This window comes from Pseudoliparis swirei, chromosome 8, assembly GCF_029220125.1.
Source record: "Pseudoliparis swirei isolate HS2019 ecotype Mariana Trench chromosome 8, NWPU_hadal_v1, whole genome shotgun sequence".
Classification (NCBI taxonomy): domain Eukaryota; kingdom Metazoa; phylum Chordata; class Actinopteri; order Perciformes; family Liparidae; genus Pseudoliparis; species Pseudoliparis swirei.
The window spans coordinates 5132095-5155982 of record NC_079395.1 but is presented as its reverse complement, the minus strand read 5'-3'; the positions used below and the strand labels follow the sequence as shown (position 1 = coordinate 5155982).

The following is a 23888-nucleotide window of genomic DNA, read 5'->3' as shown; positions in this document are numbered from 1 at the left end:
TTTAACACAATGTTGACTCAATCCACCATTATTTAAAATGTAAAATGTATTTTATTTTAAAATAATTTTAAAATATGTGTATATTCAAGCCATATATGTATGTGTGTGTGTATATATATATATTAGTGCTGTGAAAAATAACGCGTTAACTCAGTTAATTCAATTACAGGTTTAACTAGTTATTTTTTTAACGCATTTAACGCATGCGCAGAATGAGCTTCCAATCCGTCTGTTGTTGGTCGTCGGGACGAAAAAAAAGTCACTTGCAAAATGAGCTTCCAATACACCACTTCAATCTGAACTCTGTCCGCTCTCATGCAGACGGTCTGTTCATCGGTAATGATCCTTCCGCAGGTTCACCTACGGAAACCTTGTTACGACTTTTACTTCCTGTAGATCAGGGTCTCAACACGTCGATCGCGACCTGCCAGTCGATCGCGGCGTAGTGTCGGTAGATCGCATGACATTAAAGAGATTGGCGCCCCCTGACATGTTCTCTAGAGCACGTCTTTGTTCTTTTATTAAACTAAACGTCTGTTGTTGATCGTATCTCCACAGCAGCATGTCATTTCTGTCTCTTCGCGTTGCGTTAACACTTATCGATCTCCGTGCGCGCGCATCGGGACCGAGCAAAAAAAAAGTCACTTGTCAATCTGTCCACCTTTAGATTGTATCATGGTGGAGTTAATGGTTGACAAACAAGAGGAAAATGTTCTGTTTAACCCTCCTGTTACCTTTACATTTACTAACATATTTTACCCTCGGGGTCAATTTGACCCCAGCAATTAAAACCTCCAGAAAATTATTAGAATTAATATTGCTTCCCAAGTTTAAGTGTGAGGTACTTTATGTTTGTTTGTTGACTACCTAAATAGCCCTTTGAATAAATAAAAAAGTTGATATTTCTTATATGTTTGACACAGTGAAAAACAGCCTGGGGTCAAATTGACCCCAAAGAACACCGACATTAAACATTGAATGGGGTCAAATTGACCCGAAAGGTAACAGGAGGGTTAAACATTCTGTTTATGATGAAGATGTATTAATGTTCCATATGGAAGAAAACTGCTAAATAACTGCTGAGTTGCAGCACCATTGTATAGAAGAATGTATAAATGTATATATCCGTCTTTTGTCATAAATCTCTATGTTCTCACAAAATATACTGAGAATATCGGTAATATGTGATTAATCATGATTAATCCACAAAAACCTGTGATTAATCCGATTAAAATTTGTAATCGTTTCACAGCCCTAATATATATATATACACACACACATTTAATATGTTAGAGAATTGAGTGAGTCGATTTATTGTTACAGTTGTGTAATCTAGCAGAACTACTAATTATAATAATAACAATTATTATTATTATTATTATACTTCTCAAAATGTGTTGTCTGTATTTATTATAACTTAACATTTATTATCAGAGGATTTGGATTTCTTGGACTCTGGTTTGTCCCTTTTTAATTTGTGATGCACATTTTTACTTTAATATGATTATTTATGGACAATTCATAATTGACAAAATATGTAAACTGCTAATACGTGTTATTTATATCTCTCGTATCACATATACACTACTACAAGTTTTCTAACGTGTACTAACTGCATTTCTCATGTTTTAACACCAGGGTGCAGTCATGCACTGGATACACGACATAAGATATCAGGAAGAGGGCGGCTTGCTCTAAAATTAATCTATCTTATATCTGATAGAGGAGACACAAACATACACTCGATAAAGAAAGCAAATATTGTGCAAGATAGCATTCAATTATGCAAATACCTGTTGGTAGATTTCATATCTATCTTATAAATACTGTCTGTGCAGAGAACAGGCTTGTGTTACTGATAATGTTAATAATAACAAAGACTAATATCAGTTAATTCATATGCTGATAATTCTGCCTGAGCACATAATAGCGCAAGTCTCTCTCCTAATATCCACAAGACTGTGCGATTCAGTGCCGGATGGCTGTGTTTATGTTACCTCAGACTGTGTGATGAATTACAGACAATGGGTTGAGGGCAGTGCACCAGTGCATTTATGACAGATAATAAATGTGCACCGTCAAACTAAGCCAATTGAAGTGTGCCGGTCTGGAATGGAAAAAAAAAAAAGACAGAAGGAGTTCATAGACCCAAAAAAAATGGTGATATTGTGTCAACACTTTATTATTATGCTTCACCACCATGCAAAATCACTTGCTATGAACTTGCTCAAAATTCAAACTAGATATATTTCACACATTTATGATTTTAGATTGGCTTTCCACTTTGAGAGAGAGCGTGTGTGTGTCTGTCTGTGTTTGTGTGTGTGTGTGACTCAGAGAGTTGTGTGCGCGAGCAAATGAAACAATGGCAAATGATGATCGAACTCTTAATTCATAAAAACATTAGTGTGTAAGCATAATTTGTTCAATGCCCTCAGCAGTGTAAACCGTTTGGAAGTCTCTGTGTATCTTAAATCTTAAAACACTAAAACAAATCCATCTTTATCTTTAACTTGACAACTCGTATGTCGACAGTGCACATGTTTGCAGACAAAATCACCACCTGGCATGAAATTGAATGAATTTTAATTTGTCCCGTATTGAGAGGTCATCCAATCAGCTAAGGCATGTGTGCATTATTATCAATAACGTATGAAAGAAAACAAGCGTATCTGATCGGCCTGCTCCAAAAACAACTCAAAAGCCACTCGACAGCAACTGTAAAAAAAAAAAAATCTACGGACTAGTGGTTAAATCTGGAGTTACACATTTATTAAATATTGCAAAATGTATCATCTTTAACTTCAACTCCAACACAGGTTTATATTTTAAATCAGACGACAAAACAAACACTTAAAAACCTGCATCACTGTTTTTTTGCAGAAACATGAACATTTGAAATTATGAGATTTAACCTATTTGCACATTTGCTTGAATGACAACTCATATTAAAAAGGCCCAAAAAATTCTGAAATAATTCCCCAAAGTCGTGTGTTTTTTATGGCACCTGCGGTGTAATAGACGGCTCACTAATTAATCTCTTTTCATCAGCTCACAGTATTACCTTAAATACACTACCGTTCAAAAGTTTGGGGTCACCCAGACAATTTCGTGTCTTCCATGAAAACTCACTTTTATTTATCAAATGAATTGAAAATTGAATATAAAATATAGTCAAGACATTGACAAGGTTAGAAATAATGATTCATATTTGAAGTATCAATTTTGTTCTTCAAACTTCAAGCTCAAAGGCCAGTTGTATAGCTTATATCACCAGCATAACTGTTTTCAGCTGTGCTAACATAATTGCACAATGGTTTTCTAATCAGACATTAGTCTTCTAAGGCGATTAGCAAACACAATGTACCATTAGAACACTGGAGTGATAGTTGATGGAAATGGGCCTCTATACACCTCTGGAGATATTTAATTAGAAACCAGACATTTCCACCTAGAATAGTCATTTACCACATTAACAATGTATAGAGTGTATTTTTGATTAATGTTATCTTTATTGAAAAAACAGTGCTTTTCTTTGAAAAATAAAGACATTTCTAAGTGACCCCAAACTTTTGAACGGTAGTGTATGTAGGTTGGTTAAAAAATAGATCTTTACATAAATGTATTCTATGGTTGGATGCAGCCATTTATTCAACTTAAATTCTTCGCGTCTTCAGTGCTCGGTACCGTCGGCCCAGTGTCTCCTCGTCCAGTGTCTCCGACTATTGTTGCTTTTCACATTGCTCACCTGTCAAGGACACAGAACACGTTACTTACTGCGCAATAAAAGTGTTAAACATCATATTTTTTAACATCCTACCTAGAGTGCTCAGATAGAAACCTCAACACTAATTTCTGATTAGCGTTATATATTATATTTGTAGACTACCATTCAAAAGTTTGAGGTCACTTAGAAATGTCCTTTTTTATCAAAGAAAAGCACTATTTTTTTCAATGAAGATAATATTAAATTAATCAGAAATACACTCTATACATTTTGTATGTGGTAAATTACTATTCTAGGTGGAAACGTCTGGTTTTTAATGATATAGGTCTCCAGAGGCCCATTTCCAGCAACTATCTCCCCAGTGTTCTAATGGTATATTGTGTTTGCTAATGGTTGGTTAGAAAACCCTCGAAAACCCTTCTGTGATTATGTTAGCACAGCTGAAAACAGTTATGCTGGTGAGAGAAGCTATACAACTGGCCTTCCTTTGAGCTTGAAGTTTGAAGAACAAAATACATTTGTCATTTCTTTGCGGTCAGACGGCGGTATTTGAGTCGGATGACGTTATCCTTGTGTAGAAAAAGACATTTTTTCCCTGTATTGTCAGATTTCCACTTCAACCTGCGAGTTGAATGGACTTCTCACCTGCTCTTGCAATTGCAGTGCCGATATTTTGCACAAATCATCTTGAATTTAGAAGTTGTTTGATTGTTATTAGAGACACCACCGGGCTTCCAATCCTTCAGGTGTAGTTAGAGATTAGCCAGGAAAGTAAACTTTTTTTGTTTTGTTTAAACACATTTATGATGACCTTCATGATGGAATAGAAGTAAAAATCTGCCCCCCCCCTCCCTGGTATCATAGAAGAGACACTCACCAGTCACCTGGACGACAGGGTCACTGCTGCAGCGTCACCTGCGCCACAACACCAGAAACCAAGTTCGAATAAGTGTTAAAACAATAAAAAAACACAACGCACCGCCGCCTCGTGGCGTTTACAGTCCCGCGCGGCGGAGGACTCACCATGCACGCCTTGTCTGCTTCCTGCCGGTGCGGCACCAGCTCGCCCAGGCTGAGCTCGTCCTCCAGCCGCCGCTCCAGGTCGTTCTCGAAGCTCTCTGCGGCGCTGGCGCTCCTGTGGTGGAAAACATTTGGGCATTTTTTTTCAAACAAGTCACAACAAACCGAGGTGGACCTGAAAGATGGCGGCGTTGTGACAGAAGAACAACAAATTGTTTTACACATTTTTTTAGATAGAAAACGATCACAGCTGAAGTCCCACCGCCGCCTTGTGATGACAACCTTGACATCTGATTCACATCGGGGACCTATAGAAATCTAGGGGATGACCTGACACACACACACACACACACCAAGTGGAACAACTCAACACTACCCAGGAAGCAGCGCGGTGTGTCAAAGTGGTTTCTCCGGTAAGTGTGGAAGAATACGTGATGATTACCTTCGCATTGAAAATGCGGAAGGTTATGTTTTGATCGCCGTGTATTTATTTATGTGTATGCGTGTTACTCGCATAACTCAAAAAGTATTAAACCGAATCGCATGCAATTTGGTGGGATGATTGGTTATTATCCGGGGACCATTTGCTTCGATTTTGGGATCGATCGGGTCAAAGATCAAGGTCAAGGTCATGAAAAGGTAAAAATCTTCATTTTACCAATGTATATCCAATTGGCATGCAACTAATGCCAAAATGTTCATACTTCAATGCCCAATCTTGTGATATGCGAAGGTATGCGCTCTACCGAGTTCCCTTTCCAGTTACTCATGATTTATTGCTGATTTTTGAGGACGCATCCCGCTGTGGTACCTTGGTTTATATGTGAAGAAGGGGTCTGAAGAGGTGGTGGCCAACAGGTCAGCACGTCCAAAGTCTGAATCCGTGGTGCTCTCTGTCTCACTTCCACCCTCTAGGAGAACAATACTTTTTTTTTAGCTGTTGCATACAAATTTAGAGGGCAAAAAAAATCGACCTTTTTTTCATTCTTTTTTTATTTTATTTTTACCTGAATTGAGTTCTCTAACCAGCGATGACATTGTGCTGGTGATGGAGTCGGCAGCGATGAGGAGGTCATTTCTTAAATTCCTCCTTGGACCTTTGAAGCACAGATTTAAAAAAAATCAGAGCCGCTTGGCAGACATCCATGATGCACGCCATTCTGTGTGTGTGTGTGTGTGTGTGTGATGGTCCTAGGTCCTACCATGAGCGAAGGCCTCCTGAACATCCCCTCCCACGCCCATGAGCGAGTCCTGAGGTGTGTGAGTCGGGGTCGTGCCGGCCGAGTCCGAGTGGATCGGCGTGGCGATCTGCCGGCTGGCGCCGGGGGAGGAGCCGGGGGCCTGAGTCTGTAACACACACACACACAGGTTAAGTTTTGACTTGTCCTGCTGTGTTGCCGTTGGTAACAGAGAGTTAGAAATAAACTGGGAGAAGAGGAAAAACTTCCACGAACAAATAACAACAATAAAAATAAAAAAAATATTCAGATCAATATATCTTTTCTTCTTCAAGTCAATAGAGAAGCTCGTTTGTCCCGATAGGAAACCACAAGAGCTTCACAAGTAAGAAACATCACACACATGCTATAGAAAGTCATGAAGCTGCATCTTTCCATCGTCTAAATCTGAACAGGCTATTAAAACAGATTCCGATGATTCCCACAGACCAGATGCACGTTGCTGAACATCTGCATCTCCAAATAATGTCAGTCATCAAGTGTTCACCCAACAGCAGCAGTTAGTATTTACTTCAAACATTTTGAATCCAAGTGCAGCTTCAGGCTCTTTGCTCCTTTTCTTTTTTTTGCTCCACAGTTCTCACACTCACGACTTGTTTCCGTTCCTCCTCCAGTTACAAAATAATATTTTTTGACTCATGAATTAACAAACCACACATCACGTTGAGGATTTCTCAAAAGACGAATCTAAATCGGTAATTCCTCCGGGTCGTGACCAGCATGTGGCTTCCTCATGCAAGTTTAATGGATTAACATTGATCCTCTCGGCTTAATTAGATTGGTACCCAGTATAGTGAGAGCTCTCTGGCGGCTTCGAGGAACCCCCGTCTTCATCCAAAGGTCATCCTCCTTGTAAGGTGTGATGGAGCCCCACATGTGACACCCTGTTCTTAAAACATCCCTCTAAGCTAACATTAACCATATTAACATAGGTAAGTGACATCATTTGTACAAATGTATGTGTCGGTCGGAAGTTGTTTATAATTCATAGCATTTGTAACATTTGTAACTCGACACCAACTATAATAAACATGTTCCCGATGCGGTTATTAAAGGTTTGTTTAACAGGCTGATACCATTTAATTTTAGGTGGAGAAACGCCACAAAGCAGACGTACATCTTGAGCTCAACATTTTAAATGTGCAAGTGCTGTTCCATTTATTTGTACTCTCAAAAACTGAAATAAAATGTCTCAACAGAGCAAGACGATTAAAGTTGAACGCCATGGAACGCCCTCCCATGGACACGTTGGGTAATTGCTCACATAATAATAATAATAACACTAATAATAATAATCGTTGTAATAATAATAATAATCGTTGTAATAATAATAATAATCGTAATTTTAATAATAATCGTAATAATAATTCAGAATCTATTTAATAATAATAATAATAATAATAATAGTAATAATAATTCATAATCCATTTAATAATAATAATAATAGTAATAATAATCATAATTCATAATCCATTTAATAACAATAATAGTAATAATAATAATAATAGTTCATAATCCATTTAATTTACATAGCGCTTTTTAAGGTACTCAAAGACACTTTACATTAATACACTGTAGACGCAGCTACAGGGAGAGATTCAGGGTTAAGTGTCTTGCTCAAGGGCACATCGACTAGGGCGGGGATTGAAAAACAGACACAGTCGCCCCAAATTGTACAAGTTTCCTCATCTGAAAAGTGAAGAAGCGTTCGCTTTACACGAGCCGGAGTGAGCGCCTACATCTGGGAGAAAGGGTAACACACGTGACCGTCCTCACTGCTTACCACCTGCCATCAAATACATTTTAAAATGTCCATTTAAATCTAAATGTGCAAACTTCAACAGAGCCGATTGTGGCCAAAAGGCAAACTTGAGGCGACATTTCCGACAACCTAAATTGCTCCCCGCAGGAAACAGAATGCGTGTGTTCACGCAGGCGTCTTCTCTTTGAGTGCCGTGAAGCCGGAGAGATGAAAGGCGGCGTCTGTAGTACCTTGAGAAGCATCATTAGCTGCTCCAGCTGCACCATGAGTTCCCTGCGACTCTCCTGCAGAGTAGACATTCTTTGCTCGAGCTCGTCTTTGCGTTGCCTATCGGAAGGAGACAAGTCGTGAGGATCCGATACACGTCAAACTGGGGCAAATGTGTGCGAGCATCCGTGGACTCCACAAAACACGGCGTTCATTAGTTTAGGAAATAGGCCAATTACAAAATGTACGTTCCGCTGCAGCCGAAGCAAAAGATGCCCAGAATAGACGCACGGCAAACCCGATTTGGGGGGGGGGGGTTACCTGAGAAGTCGAAGCTCAGCCAGAAGAGTGGGGTTCTGCTGACCCCTGTCAGGTGGCAGCTGGGAGGCCTCCTCATGCTGGACACGCAGCCGCTGGATTTCCTGCAGGATTTCTCTGTGAGAAGAGGCACACACCAGGTTATTTAATGTCCATGTGTTTGTTCTTAAAGGACCCGGGTCAACACACACACACACACACACACACATGGAAGCTGCACGTTGCAATTGATGATCTGACACTGTCCACAATATTTAAAATCAAAAGTTAAACCTGCAATAACATGTCTTTTCCATATTGGCCACTTGGGGGCGCCAGAAACAAGCGGTGGGCATATTATCCCCTCGGTTATAGCAGATATTAGTTTGTATCCCTGATGAAATCACTCCCTTGAGGGAAGTATATTTGTTCTCAGTTCAGTGGGCTGTTAGTGTTAAAGACGCTGCCGTCTGGTGCTGCGACCAAAAACAACACAACAGGAGCAGTGAGAGTTCAACTGAAGTTGTTGTGCAGGAAATCCCCAAAACAATGACGTGAAAGACACCGACAAATGAGCAGCGTGAAGGATTTAGCGAGTTAAATAAAAAAATAGCATCCAAGTGATGACCCCCTCGCTCACACATCCCCCTTCCCAACCCTGCCGGAGAGCTGCGGTGCGTTTGAGGTCACGCAAAGACACAACAAAAGGCCCTTTCTAGAGCCGCTTTTGAGTTTGTCCGTTCTGGGCTTCCGTAGAAACCCGACATTGAAGACCACCTCATGTAGATACAACCCGTCTCATTCTCAGCTAACGGAAACACATATTAGCTACTAATATTAGAGTCCATTTTCTGCCAATAAATCGCCCCCTGAATCCCGCTGTTCCTTTAAGACCTTCCCCACAACAGATATTTCGCCCGCAGGTGCTGCTAGCGACATAAAGCCGGGCGCCGTGCTCTTCAAGCCACGGCGGCGTGACCGCGGCCCATAAAGCTCCGTGGAGCTGAGGATAACTGCAGAGCCGGGCGATAACTCTCTGCAGGGCTCTCATCACACGTGACCGCCGCCATGTGACCCAGTGTTTGTATTAAAGAAAAGTATTAATTATAGCTGCATTAAAACCTGCTACGTACTTGTTCACTGTTGCCTGTAATTGAACTTTTGTCTCCATTTCGGTTTCATTATTCACAATTAGTTATTGCTGTCATTTTAATGTTAATGTTGCTGTTACTTTCATCGTAACTGCTCTTCTTTCTTCTTTCTTTTTATATTTTACTGATTTTAAGCAATCTGTGAAGCCATTTTAAATATACGATATTCATTGACTTATATTCTTTACTGTAAAGATACAGTTAGTTACGTGGACAAAAATGTATATTTGTACAATGATTTCATACCTGAATTTCTATTAATATAAATAATTGCAGTCTTTAGTTGGTTTATTCAGTCAGATACCAGGATACAGGGTTCTTACACATTTTGACCAATGGATTTCCAGGACTTTAAACCAAATTTCCATGACCAAACTAAAATCTCAGTATAAACATGAAAACTGTAGAACATGTTGCGTATTGAGAGCTATCGCTGGCTTATATTTTGACCGTCTTTCTTTGAAAAATAGATTAATTATTTCAAACTCGGCGTCAATGAACATGTGATTTTAACAAATTTCCATGACTTTTCCAAAACTTTTATGATTTAAGTTTTTTTCCATGACTTTTCCAGGCCTGGAAATGACCATTTTAAAATTCCATGACTTTTCCAGGTTTTCCATGACCGTACGAACCCTGAGGATACCGTTTATTCTCAAGGTTAATGTCATAGAAACGAGACGAGAGGAGACAAACAGGAAGTGAGTGAAAAGCATCACTGAAGCGGTCCGACCTGTTTTTGCACTCGAGCTCGGCGATGAGCTGCCGCTGCTGTTTGTTGGCATCCAGAGAGCCGGGGAGGTCCGTGGGGATCCACTGATGCTGAGAGAGAGACAACACGTGTGAACTGGCTGAACCGAAGGATGATGTCATCCATTGCCTCATCTCATATCGCACAGGGAGGGAGTCATCAAAACAGCCAAGTCACCAGCCATCTATCAAAAGCTGTTATTGAACATAAACGGGCATATAGAGGTCTGGTGAGGAATGATCACCACCTCTATCATCTCAACAATTTTTTAAAAAAGGGCCGAAACTCTCACAGGCGGAGTAGCAGCGCACGATAAACCCTCATCAAGGACAGACTTTTGGCTGTGGACACAGATGAAAGAATCCACGATATTGTGAGCAATAAATATCTTACATATATATATATCTCACCGCGGCATCAGCGGCCAGTCTAGCAGCGTAGCGGGCGATGAGGCTGTGCTCTTCATCATGATGGTTACTCTCCAGCAAACTGAAGAAGAGGAAATTGGAGTCACAACACGACGCGGTTACCAGACGGCCACGCGTGGATACAAACCATGCAGCGGAAGGAGAAAAATAAATCCAAGAAAGTTTAGTCCGAGAGTCAGAAAAAGTTTTATCGCGGCGTCGCTCATAATCCTGCTCAGCTACTTATGTAAAACCACAAAATCATGAATGTATTTGGTGTGAATGAAATAATGAAGTTGGGTTGTTACATAAATGAGGAGCTGAAGTTATCGCGTGGACAAAGAACAGAAGAGGTACTATTCATACACTCTGTCATATTCATTGAATGTATTTGCATCTGTCCATCCTAGGAGAGGATCTTCCTTTCTTTTGAAGGGTTAGGTTTGTTTTTTTTTTTTTCCGATGTGAGGTTGGGGGGCAGGGATGGATTATGTACAGATTGTAAAGCACTCCGAGACAAATTTGTAATTTGTGAAATTGGGCTATACAAATAAACTGAATTGAATTGAATTGAATCTCTGATAAAGTAAAAATACAAATGTGTGTGTGTGTTTCCAAGCGCACACACACGTTAAAAGCTGTCGCACAGGAAGATACAGATAGACGACGCTGAAACCAGCGTGAACACACGCCCACACCATAAGCATCTTAGTGCACACGCATAATGCTTAAGAGGAGAGGATGTGTCATATTCCCAGTGACACACACAGGTTTGTTCTGTTTTTAACAATTCAACTCATTTTAGAGATTAAAGAGTCAGATCTGAAAGCCTTAAAGTATTTGGTACCAATTATCTAACTAATCGGCCACGAGCACATGGAGTTATACAGTTGTAATGTGACAAATATGTGTTTTTTATTTGGAACATTTCAGTCTGAGACCTTGATATGTACATGTTATGACTTGGTGACATGCAGTATGTCGTAGTCATGTTGGTATGTGTATAGTTACGAGGGTTTATCAGGGTTTAAATATGACAAGATTGGATTCTTAACGTGTTTCACGTTGAAATCCAATCGAATAAATACAGATCTCCCGGTAGAAATAAACTCTGGGAACAAATCAGTCAGAGAAGCAATTATTGCGGCTGAACAGCGAGTAATGCGTTGACAGAAGGGTCAAAGGTCGGGGTGACTCGTCTGTACAAGTGACAGCATGCGGCGTGAGGGGCTGTGACACACTCGCGGTGATGTCAGGCCGCCGGGCGGCAGCGTGTGGTCCCCCCCGGTGTTCGGCCGACGCAGCGACACACCACACTAACCATGTGTTGGGCTTGTTTCGGAGGAGATTCACATAGAGGCCAATGAGAGCATGTTCGTCTGCCAGCCTATCGGCAACATCCAGGTTGTAGTTCAACCTGGAGCGGCGGCACGGGGGGGGGGGGGTTCATAAAAAAACAACATAAAACATGACATTACACAGGTGATAAAAAGAGTGTGGGGGGTGGGGGGGGGAGTAGAGAGACAAAAGGGAAGAGGAGAGGAGGGGAGAGGAAGAGAGCGGCTGAAAAAAGCAGCCATTCACGGGTGACTAGAGAGAAACAAGGCCGTATTCTGTTGGAGAGGGACTCCGGTGATGACGGCTCGGAGCTCCATTGAGGACATGCCCGGCAAAAAGAAAACGACTCCACAAGCTCCATGTTTACATTCTGCACGCATCAATCACTCAGTGCTCTATGATTAAAACTATTGAAAGTCATTAGAAGTCAAACAATCTGCCACCCAGGCATCAAGCATGCACGGCCTTTTTGATGTCGCTCCTCTATTTCGCGAGGCTTCCACATCTGCATCACAGACTCCGATAGCAACCGCCCCGACGGCAGATCAGCCGTGAGCATAACGTGTCTCAAAAACAATAAAGAACCGTAGCAGCAAAACCATTCAGGAAAAAAATAGAAAAATGGAAATAAAAAAGAGTGTATATTGTCTTTTTGTCTGATTATTTGATTTTTTTTAGAACTCTGATAAATATTAATTTCGCAGTTAATTCAATAAATAAACCTGCATCTACTGCCTATTGGCCTCATAGCGATAGCTACAATACATTATATATTATTAGCTCTTTTTTCAGCACGCCGTTATGAGGTCAGCATGCAGTTGAATGTCCACAAGAGTAATAATTATTCAGTCAAGTTATAAAATATAACTGGCCCTTTAACAGCTATGCTCCACGATGCTGGAGGCTGTTTGTTAGAACAACGTCGTGGGCCTTAAAAAACAAAACAAAAAAGAGCTGAAAGATTTTAAAATGTGATAATAATCTGTGTTCTGTGGACTTTCACATGATACACAGATTAAACATTGTCTATATATGGGTCAGTGCAGCTCTATCAGGATAACTGCATCACAAACTGAGGGTTGGTTAGGAAGCATATTGTGTTGCATCCTGGGAAGTGTAGGCTCCAAGCTTTTGGAGCTTGACAAAACAGAAGCGACCAGAATTCATAATGATTTTGCGTCTCACGACATTACACTGAGGCACTAAACCACTGCAGCGCCTCTTCAACTGCACATCCCAAGTCCAAACTCCCGTCACAAAGTTTGGGAATGTAATCAGGTATTCTCGGTCGTTGTCGGGCAAAAGTTATCCCGTCAAGCTCCGGAGGGCACGTCGGCTGAAAGCCCCGAACGATACGGCGTCTGTGCAAACAGGAGCCACAATGTCAGCTGCTCTGATACGCACATCAAGAACCACCTAAAGAACGCTCACTCATCACATCTCCATGTTTTCCCAAAAGCTGTGAAAGGGAGCAGTGTTCCCCACGGAAACACCTTCTCCCTCAGGTGCAGGTGCAGTGGAGCTCGACGGACTTTTACTTTTAACAACCCTGACAGGACAAAAAAAATATATAATAAAAATACCACATCAATAGCAACGTCAAAAAGAAACAAGATAATCCCATTTGAGTGTAAACAGGCCTATTTGTTCCCATACCTGGGAATTCAAACTCTTTTTCGCTGCTGCAGCTTTAACATAGAGGCGATTGAGGGGAACGTTAAAAAAGACGCTTATATTCTGAACTAGCAGTTAGTATTTCCCATTTCTGCGGGAATGATAAAGCTTGTAATAGACACTCCGAACTAATTGCCAGTGATTTTTACGGCGCATGCTTTTTCATCCAGCAGTTATGAAAACAGCCCCTCGAGTGCAACAACGTAAACCCCTCGATGAGAAAAACGGGTTCTTTAGAGCGATAAGCACTAGTTTATGCCTTATGATTATTATCTGTATTAGTCAACGCATGCATTGGAGCTACAAAGGCATTCTCACAGGCACACCTGTGTCACTTACCCTCTGCCTCTAAACAGATGTGGAGCGGCCAGAGTCAAGGGCCTCCTATGCTCAACGTCATTACTCTTGCTGTGAGGCAAGCTATTTACATTCAGCACAAAGAACCACAAAGGAGGAAAGAAAGGAAGAAAAAGGAGCACGATGACACACGAATGTTGGGAAATAATAAAAGGCAAGAGAAAGAAAGACAGTGTGGGTTCACAGAGGCGGCGGGGGATGGGCCTTTTTGGGGCGGGAGGCGACTTGAAAAGATCTGCTTTTGAACATCCAGGGCAGCCGTTGTTTGAGGAGCGCGCTCACCTTTTGGTGGAGTACGGGTTCCCTGATATCGGCATGGAGTGGGAGAGCGAGTAGTCGTTGGTGATGTTCACTGGTCTCGGTGGCCTGAACAGGAAACACAGGTTGAAAAAAATTATCCAAAAGAAACTCTAGATGTAAAAGTAACATTAAAAACTTTTGTTTCCAAAATGGAAATTCAGATCCAAATAAACTTCTTTTTTTTTTTTGCGTGTGGATCTGAATTTCCATTTTTGGTAGAGGAACTTTCTGTGCATGTGTCAGGACGTCGAAAAAAAAAAGAGTCAGAGATGATTCGTTGCGCAGGGTGTGAGGTAAACAATAAAAAAAACATGCGACGAAATGGTGAGAACAGCGACTGTAAGCACTCTGGTGTGGACGGGATGTGATGAGCACGGAAAACAAAAGGATTCAAATCTACGGTCACAAGAATGTACGGACACCTTTTATTTTACGATGCGTTGAATAACCAAAAACAAACTCACCACGTATCTCTGAGGGAAGTACAGAACGAGGAGAGGAATGAAATGAGTCGTTACAAATCAGAGCAGCACTAAATGCAGAAATACCAGAAAAAAAGTTACACAATAAATTCACGGAAAAAAGGAAAGTAATTTACCTCAACTAAAGAGGATTTTAATAACTCTACTTTTTTTTGTGTGTGTGTCAAATACAGAGGTTTGTCTTCAATAAATTCACGGAAAAAAGGAAAGTAATCAATAAATTAAATAATATTAATGGCTTATCATTACCAGAAACTTCAATTAAAGAGGATCTTATTTTTAATAACTCTCTCTAAAGAATATATATATATATATATTGTGTGTTTATGTGAAGAACTATGTCCCCCAATATGGATCATGATCATAATTTTTGTCAAATACAGAGAGGTTTTGTCTTCAATAAATTCACGGGAAAAAGGAAAGTAATCAATAAATTAAATAATATTAATGGCTTATCATTACCAGAAACCTCAACTAAAGAGGATCTTATTTTTAATAACTATCTAAATATATATATATATATTAAATATATATATAAATATATATATATATATTTGTGTGTTTATGTGAAAAACTATGTCCCCCAATATGGATCATAATCATAATTGTTGTCAAATACTGAGAGGTTTTGTCTTCAAAAGTCCAATATGTATCAGGCTCTAAAACCAATATTCAGTGGTACAAAAGAATATTAATTATTTTCGCCATTTACGGGTTATTCTGTAAAATACCGCAATCAAGTTAAATTTGAAGGTGAAAGAATAAACGCATGAACAATATTCTTTCTCCAGACGTATAGCCTCACTGCATGTAGCTAAACCAGGCCGGTGCTTGTGCAGGCTGTTCCATTATTTATACCACGGCATCATGCACGTGGAGGGTAAAGGTAGCAGCAGATCACAATCATTCCCACGGCTATCATGAAGCCCCATTGATCAGTTGACCCGAGAGATTGACTGGATTCACTTCAGACTCCCAGGCAGCAACAAGGTCATTATCAGCTGAGGGAGGAAATCAAACGCTGAAAAAAAAAAAAATTCTGCAGCTGGCAGTCAGGGAGGGGGAGGGGGGGGGGGAGAGAGAGAGAGAGACGGAGGCTGAACTTACACAATGTGAGATAGGTTGAGAGGTTTTTCCGGCATGTCGGGAAACACGGGGTGGAGAGGCTCCCTGCTGGACGCACAGCTCAGGGACTTGCTGAGGACGCGGGATAACTTCTTCGCAGGGGATTTCTGGGGGGGAAACACACGAGCCATGTGCAAATTCACTGAGAACACGAGGACGGCAATTTCTCTATCCCCTCCCCCCCCCCAAAAAAAACCATGACATCATCGCGCGTCCTTTACATCGCGGTGAGGCAAACAGACGACAACCACAATGACTGGTCGAGCGCAGACACACCTCCATCCGCCCGCCCCCTCTCCTCCTCCACCTCCTCCCCTTACCCATGACGTATACTCCTTCATTTGATGCTGGTTGCTATGGGAACCGCTGGCATGCCCCCTCCAGAAGCAGTCCTGACAGAGCTGGTAATTATGACATTGCTGGCAGCGATAGCGGAAGCCCATCATGCTCTCGGTGTTGCAGTAGGAGCACTCGACCGGGTGAAAGACTGCGGGGGGGGGGGTCAGACACGCAGATGGACAAACACACGCAAAAGAAAAACAGACGCGATTGTAAACAACCGGGATACGTGGCATCGGAGAGAAGGATTCACGTTCATTTAAGGACAGATGTGCACTTCGCTCTGTCCTGGTGACAGCCTGCTGTGTGTGCGTGTGTGCGTGTGTGTGTGTGTGTGTAAGCATGTGACTGTGTGTTTTCTCCTCACAAGGTGGTGATGAAGTGTGCGTGACTATTATCCACAAACACACATATGCACAGGGTGTAAGGTCCCTATGGGTCATCCTCAATGGAGGCGTGTGTGTGTGTGCGTGTGTGCGTGTGTGTGCGTGTGCGTGCGTGTGTGTGCGTGCGTTTAAGCATGTGACTGTGTGTTTTCTGTGCGTGACCATTATCCACAAACACACATATAATAATAAATAATAATAATATACACTTTTATGCACAGGGTGTAAGGTCCCTATGGGTCATCCTCAATGGAGGCGTGTGTGTGTGTGTGTGTGTGTGTGTGACTCAAGATGACGATGCAAAGCTGAACTCTACGTCCTACAAAGCCCCCACACACACACACACACACACACCATACTCTTACCGTTCTCCACGTTGGTGAGCCGATGCATGAGCGGTAACCACACCAGACACTGAGGGGGCGGGTCCGACATCAACGTGTCCAGGAACATATTGAGGGAGACCTTTTTCTGTCGGGCGCAGAGAGAGAGAGAGAGAGAGAGTGAGAATTTAAATCCTCCACGACGCCCGCTCAACGGACGGACCCCCCTCACCTGCTGCGTGAAGCACGTCCGCGCGGCTTGTTCGGTGTAACCGAAAGAAGGCCCCTCGAAAACCGCCTTGGGTAATTTGAGCGCCTCCCTCAGGAACTGGTCAAACTGCGAGTGGACCATCACTCCAGCAGAATCTGATATCTGGGAAAAAATATCTGGGAAAGAACATTTTACGCCACGTGAATCAAAGTAATTGTCAGTTGCCACCGCAGTCGGCTAATTACAGCACACACGATACAATTATCCCACTTATCTGGGAAAACAAATCAAAGTAAAGCGGTTATTCAAATCAGTCGTGATAATACACCAGCAACACAGCCCTCCTTTTCTTTTTCTCTCTCTCTCTCTCTCTTCACGAGCCATTGCGACTGCTCCCACGGATTTGAAGATTATGTAATAAAACCCATCCTTCAGATAATGAATAATGACTTCTTCCAGCCACAAAGAGCGAGGCCGGGTGCCGCTTCTCCCTTTATGAACAATATCTGCTCCGCAGAGATACCGCCGATGCAGACGTTCAGAGGACATTCCACAACAGCACATTAGTTGGACGAGTATCTGATGTATTATAGGTAAAATGGGTGATTTTCATGTCATTTTTTTCACGCTCAAAAAGTAAACAAAGCATTTTTTTGTGTCGCTTACATCTTAATTTATCCACGATTTTCCCTCCGCAGATGGTTGCCAGGGTCATCTTCACAGCAAAGACAGATAGCTTGCCCTGGCCCTCCCTAAAGGAAAGAGCAAATACAATTTGACATTATGAAGAATGTGTTGTTACTCTGTAATGATTCCTTCTGGTCACATGACATATGTTGCTTCTCTCCATCCGGGGAGAAGGATCCTCCTCTGATGCTCTCCTGAAGGTTTTCCCTTTTTTCCATGTGAAAGTATTTTTTTCTCTTTTTTGGGATTTGTTACTGATCCAATGTGAGAGGTCAAAGGTCAGGGATGTCGTATGTGTACAGATTGTAAAGCCCTCTGAGGGGAATTTGTAATTTGTAATGATGGGCTATACAAAGTAAACTGAATTGAATTGATCATAGATTATTGTAGAAGAAGCTGAATCCTCTGGATCTGAACAGTTTTTTCTAACAGACTAAACCTTTAGAGGCAAAGGCCTTAAATCATCTTTTAGCCTTCAGCAACTCGAAACATCTTATATTCCTTCTACGCCAGCGTGTTGGGACATTATGAAAGCGAACATTCGGTATTTCCCCTGACACTTCAGAGTCCCATTTCCCATTTCACACTCTCTACATTAGCTCACGAGAAAAAAAACGTCCGACCCCACCATCGGCGTGCCGCGTGACTCACGTGTCGTAGGACGCCAGCAGGAAGTTGAGCAGCAGGCTGATGGACTGCTCCACCGAGATCTGGTGCGTGTTGGGCATGCGCTTGTTCAGCTGGTAGAAGATAGTGGACAGGACCGCTTCCAGACGAGCCACGGGGAGCTCCTCGGCGAGCTCCATGGCGTTGACGCCGTTCTCTCGGAAAGCCTCGATGACGTTCCAAATGTCGACCAGGTGCACTGGACAACGGGAGATGAGAATTCATGTCGACGCGTCGATGCAAAGGATTATGAGCGGAGCGATATATTTATATATACACTGCCGTTCAAAAGTTTGGGGTCACTTAGAAATGTCTTTATTTTTCAAAGAAAAGCACAGTTTTTTCGATAAAGATAACATTAATCAAAAAGACACACTATACATTGTTAATGTGGTAAATGACTATTCTAGGTGAAACGTCTGGTTTCTAATGAAATATCTCCAGAGGTGTATAGAGGCCCATTTCCATCAACTATCACTCCAGTGTTCTAATGGTACATTGTGTTTGCTAATCGCCTTAGAAGACTAATGTCTGATTAGAAAACCCTTGTGCAATTATGTTAGCACAGCTGAAAACAGTTATGCTGGTGATATAAGCTATACAACTGGCCTTCCTTTGAGCTTGAAGTTTGAAGAACAAAATTAATACTTCAAATATTAATCATTATTTCTAACCTTGTCAATGTCTTGACTATATGTTCTATTCAATTTTCAATTAATTTGATAAATAAAAGTAAGTTTTCATGGAAGACACAAAATTGTCTGGATGACCCCAAACTTTTGAACGGTAGTGTATATATATATATATATATATATATATATACTCACGATTGCATTTCTTCTGTACAAATCGGAGTTTGCAGGCCGTCCTGTATGTGGATAATCGGATGGAGTCCAGATCCTGAGCCCCTGGGGAACAATGACTGATGATCAAATAACATCGGGAACGCCCAAAGTGTTCAATATCAAATGAATAAATCACACTGGGAAATTAGAAATCATGTCAATAAATAACAAATACAGATTATACTTTTTTTACATTTTTTTTTTACGATATAGGATTATTTAACAATCCAGTGGAGTGGAGAAGGTTACAGAGCGGATTATACCATGTTCACGGTCAGAGGGTTGAACGGTAGACGACATGGATCGTCCCGATCACTTACTCATCTCGACAAACAGTTGCCGTCTGTCCGCCATGTTGTCGCCGCTCGGCCCGAAGTCTTCAATCATTCTTCCCAGGAGGAGAGAAAGTAACGTCAGACACACACTTACAATCCCTGTGTGTGTATGTGTGTATGTGTGTGTGTGTGTGTGTGTGTGTGGGGACACTATTGTGTGTACTATCACTGCAGTGTATTTCCAGAAGCATCACAATCTGTTTATCTCCTGTGTATGACTGTATAATCATTTACCACTGTGTACACAGAGCAGACTGTAATCACATTATGGCCATTTGGCATGACATCATTTCACTTTGAATGCCCCACACACCCTGAAGGCACCCAAAGGCTCCAGGTAAATAAACCCCACCCCTCGAGTCACTGTATACCGTCAAGATCCGGCAGATTTACGACCTCGAAATTTATAGTTATTTTAGAAACAATGGGTCCCTAAAGTCAGACAGAGGCGGACGAAAAAGCTTCATTTTTTGTTTATCTGAAAAATGTGTTGTTTGCAGATTTGATCCGAGTTTGTTTCCAAGTAACTCGTGTGACAAAGAGAAAAAACAAGGGGGTCTTAAACTTGAAATGTGCACTTGATTGCTTCCTATATTAAATCGTGCTTTTCTACGATTGCACAATCACTGGTTTGGGGGGAGTTCAGCGATCGGTTGAATTAGTCAATTAATTGGTGATTATTTGATTAATTGCACATTTAAAGCCAGAAAATAACTGACATAGTTTGGGTTCATACACTACAGAGACCCTCCATTCAAATCCGGAGTACAAATATGAAGGCTTTGTGCATTTTCATTCTTAATTAAAGAAAAAAATAATGACTAAAATACTCATTTTACCCCGAGGGCCCCATAGCAGTTTAATCCGGCCGTGGTAAACACACACTGATCTCCCTTTTTCTGTTGCTTTTTTTTAAAGAGTACATGTGCAAATTAAACAAAGCACACTACAGCGCCTATCAGAAATGTGATGGGGGGAGGGACATGGGAGGGGTGTGTGTGTGGGGGTGGGTGGGGGGGTCAAATAAAAACTTAAGTAAGACAAGGACAAGACTTTCAAAGGGGCCGAGCTGCAGAGAGGAGGCTCACACCATGCCTCGCTGCACACTGTCTGAGGCAATCTAATACGCCTAGTCATGTGGTTTGTTGCCATGGCAGCAACGATCCCAGCCACTATGTTCATAAAAACATAGTACTAGCAGAGTACTAGTGCCCCCCCACCCCCCCCCCCCCCACACACACACACCTCACATCCCACACACACAGACACTACACCTCCCACTGCAAACAAGCAAAGTTTGCAGAGGGAAGTTTTTTTTTCCACTCGTAAATATCGTTTTATGAGATAAAAGCTCAGTGGGACGACAGTCGAGAGCGCAGTGGAGCACTTCTCGGGCGAGACGATCACTCGGGCGTGCTGTTTCAAATTACACGCCGACATTAATTGAAATATCACGCCGCAATTTGCGTGGTGCGGAAAAGATTAAACTATATGAACCTGGAAGTACAGAATCGAGCGATTCAGGAAATCACCTCAAAGCAAAAATATATAATTATACTATGAAATATTAATGACATGCCAGAGCAGATCGTTCACATAAATTGAAAACACCTGCGTTTTAGGGTTATAAACGACATATTGAGTATGAATATTGAGGGTTTCAGCAATTAAAACAAGGTAATGACAACAGTAAATAACTGTTTTAGATGTACACAAAGCCACTACTATCATCCAATATCATCTCCAATTCACCTCTTCCACACCGAGTGAATGTAAAAGTGTATAAAACATACACTATCTCATATTAACATTGATAACCAAGCGGCGCACGTCCCGAGTGCCAGTTACGTGACCTTCCCTTCCGGTGGTCTGTTTTCAGTCTCGGAATACAGCTGAGACGCAATCTGTGGCGGCAGCAGATATTAAACCACCGCGCCGCCAATACAAAGCGTGCCCTGGCGAAGGAGGGGAGAGCGAGACGATCGACATACCTCCCGTGAAGCACCATGCTCGCGTTCCTTCCTATCGCAAAGTCCTCCTTCTGGAAACAAACGTTCGTCAACACGCGCTCCTTCCTCAACGAGGAAGAAGCCCGAACGCGCGAGCGAGGGACGTATTCTGAAACGAGAAACTTGTCGCCGAGGATCCGGCCTCCGCGTCGCCTCTATCTTTAACTAAATGAGAAGGCTCCACATTCTTGCGCGGCTTTACTGGCTCTCTGGTTGCAGACCCCGAACCTCTTTCCTGGCACGTGCCCAGCCAACATTAGTCTTCCTCTGAGGCACCGTCACATTGTCACACCGACATCTTTGCAATAATATGGCTTTAAAAGGAAAAAATCAAACGAGTGCGAGTACCATTGCAGATTGGACTGGTAGAACTGCACCAAGGGGTCTCACAGCAATCACTCATGTGGATTTAATGCTGCTCGGACTTCTGTTGGACGAGGGTCAACTGCAAGAAGGCCTTATTAGTCAGTTATTTACATTTTACGAGTCTGTTTCTGCGCTGGCTCAGCGAAACGTATCGTGTACAGCGCTGTTTGGTGGATATCCTCCTTATACAGTAAATCTGTGTCGGGCCGGCTCCACCGCAGCTGTTACCGCTGATTGGCCAGAGTTATTTTTACATCACAAGACTATAAACTACACTGGCATCCGAATCCCATCCCCTGACAGGGATATTCAAAATAAAATAAAATAAAAAAAGAAAGCGGTGGCGTTGACTTATTAAGGTCAATCAGCTGTATGGAGCTCAGAGGTGAAGCCAGGGTTCTCTTCCTGTCTGGTACCAGTGGTGTCTGCTTGGAGGGCCCTGCTGATCATCGCCATGGTTTCAGCTGCAAAAAGGCCAACACTTTAGCACGAGAGCGCAGCTAATAAACACAAAAACACAAGTTGTTTTTCTTTTGTTTTGTTTTAGCTCTTTGAAAGCGTCTATCAAAAATAGTCCAGAATCAGTGGAATAAATAGAAGTCGACAGGATGTGATGAGACAAACTGCATGTTGATCACAAGCTGGACGAGAGCTCGTGCTCCCGGGCACGGACACCGTTGCCCTCTGGGCATCAAGGAAAACATCCACATTCCACCGGAGCGATGGAGGCCGAAAGGGTCAAAAGCAGAGAGGATGGTTACACAGGCAGCTAGTGGCACACACACGTCCCGTGTCACGCCTGAGACACCTGTGTGTGTGTGTGTGTGTGTGTGTGTGTAGACGCGACACAAAGCTTCTCATTGTTACGCAAACACCATCCCGCGCACACCAATACGCACGCGACACTTTCTAACGTTGTTGTTGTTGTTTACTCGTCGTTTTTTTCCGTTCTTTCTTTTAATTGCGGAAACTTGAAACTCGTCTCACCCGTAGTGACAAAGTCGGTGACGGTGGCTCCTCTGCTGCTCCGCCAGCCTTCAGCTGCAGCGGCGGCAGCAGCAGCAGCTGCACTTTGCACGACACTCACCACGATGTACTGCGAGGCATGTCATGCAACATCTCTGTTTGTGTTGTCTTCTCCCTCTTCTTCCTCTTCTTCTTCTTCTTCTTCCCGTCCGACGGCCGGTCGTGTCCCGCGGTACCGATCAGCGGGTCGGGGGCAGCATCGCTGCACGAAGCGGCCGCTCTCTTCCTGACGAGCCGCTTGTGTTGTGGAATTTTTTTTTCCGGGTAGCGGAGCCTGCTGGCGGAGGAGAATATCGAAGGCAGCACTGCCTCCTGTGTGTGGCCTTCGCGATGACGTAATACGGAATCTCTTCACTTGCGTCACTGTGCTTTCGGCTCCAAATGTTGAAGTTTGATAAGAAACATATCTTTAAAAAAAGAGGCGAAGATTATCATGTTTAAGCATTTTTATTTTATTAAGCTTGGGGAGGATGACGTCATCGAGATAAGTGTTTTTCAATAACTCTTCATTACAATAATAATAATAATGCATTTAATTTATATAGCTCATAAGGACACTGTACATAACATATTTAAAACATCTTAAAAGCTGTACAATACAAATAACTAAAATTACAATAAAAACAATGAATAAGAAAAATATGAACATAAATAATGTACTGTATTTATTTATAATATGTATGTATTTATATGTATGTATTTATGTTTATTTATTCATGTTATTTTTTATATTATATGTATGTATTCACTTCATTTATTTTATTTATTAAATTAGTTAATATTCTACTATAGAGCACACAATCACACATTAAAAACTGTTCTGAACAGGTGGGTTTTTATTTGTGATTTGAATAGGGAA

The 23888-nt window shown here is 42.0% G+C and overlaps 1 protein-coding gene across 5 annotated transcripts; it reads right to left on the bottom strand.

Moving 5' to 3' along the window:
• Positions 1-2156: 2156 nt before the first annotated feature.
• Positions 2157-23241, bottom strand: dtna (dystrobrevin, alpha). Of its 5 annotated transcripts, none has more exons than XM_056420356.1 (22): positions 23091-23241; positions 19614-19681; positions 19276-19356; positions 18434-18647; positions 17762-17847; positions 17117-17271; positions 16927-17032; positions 16157-16323; positions 15819-15943; positions 14212-14295; positions 13912-13992; positions 11882-11977; positions 10564-10642; positions 10136-10224; positions 8276-8389; positions 7978-8074; positions 5950-6094; positions 5755-5844; positions 5559-5658; positions 4751-4862; positions 4605-4642; positions 2157-3748 (listed from the first exon to the last, which is right to left on the bottom strand). In XM_056420356.1, the coding sequence occupies exons 2-21, from the start codon at positions 19678-19680 to the stop codon at positions 4625-4627; spliced, it is 2106 nt and encodes a 701-aa protein (XP_056276331.1). In that variant the 5' UTR covers position 19681; positions 23091-23241; the 3' UTR covers positions 2157-3748; positions 4605-4624. The 5 variants fall into 5 exon arrangements, with proteins under 5 accessions (XP_056276331.1, XP_056276332.1, XP_056276329.1 ...); XM_056420357.1 differs by lacking the exon at positions 23091-23241 and adding an exon at positions 22991-23060; XM_056420354.1 differs by lacking the exon at positions 23091-23241 and adding an exon at positions 21620-21732.
• Positions 23242-23888: the final 647 nt, after the last annotated feature.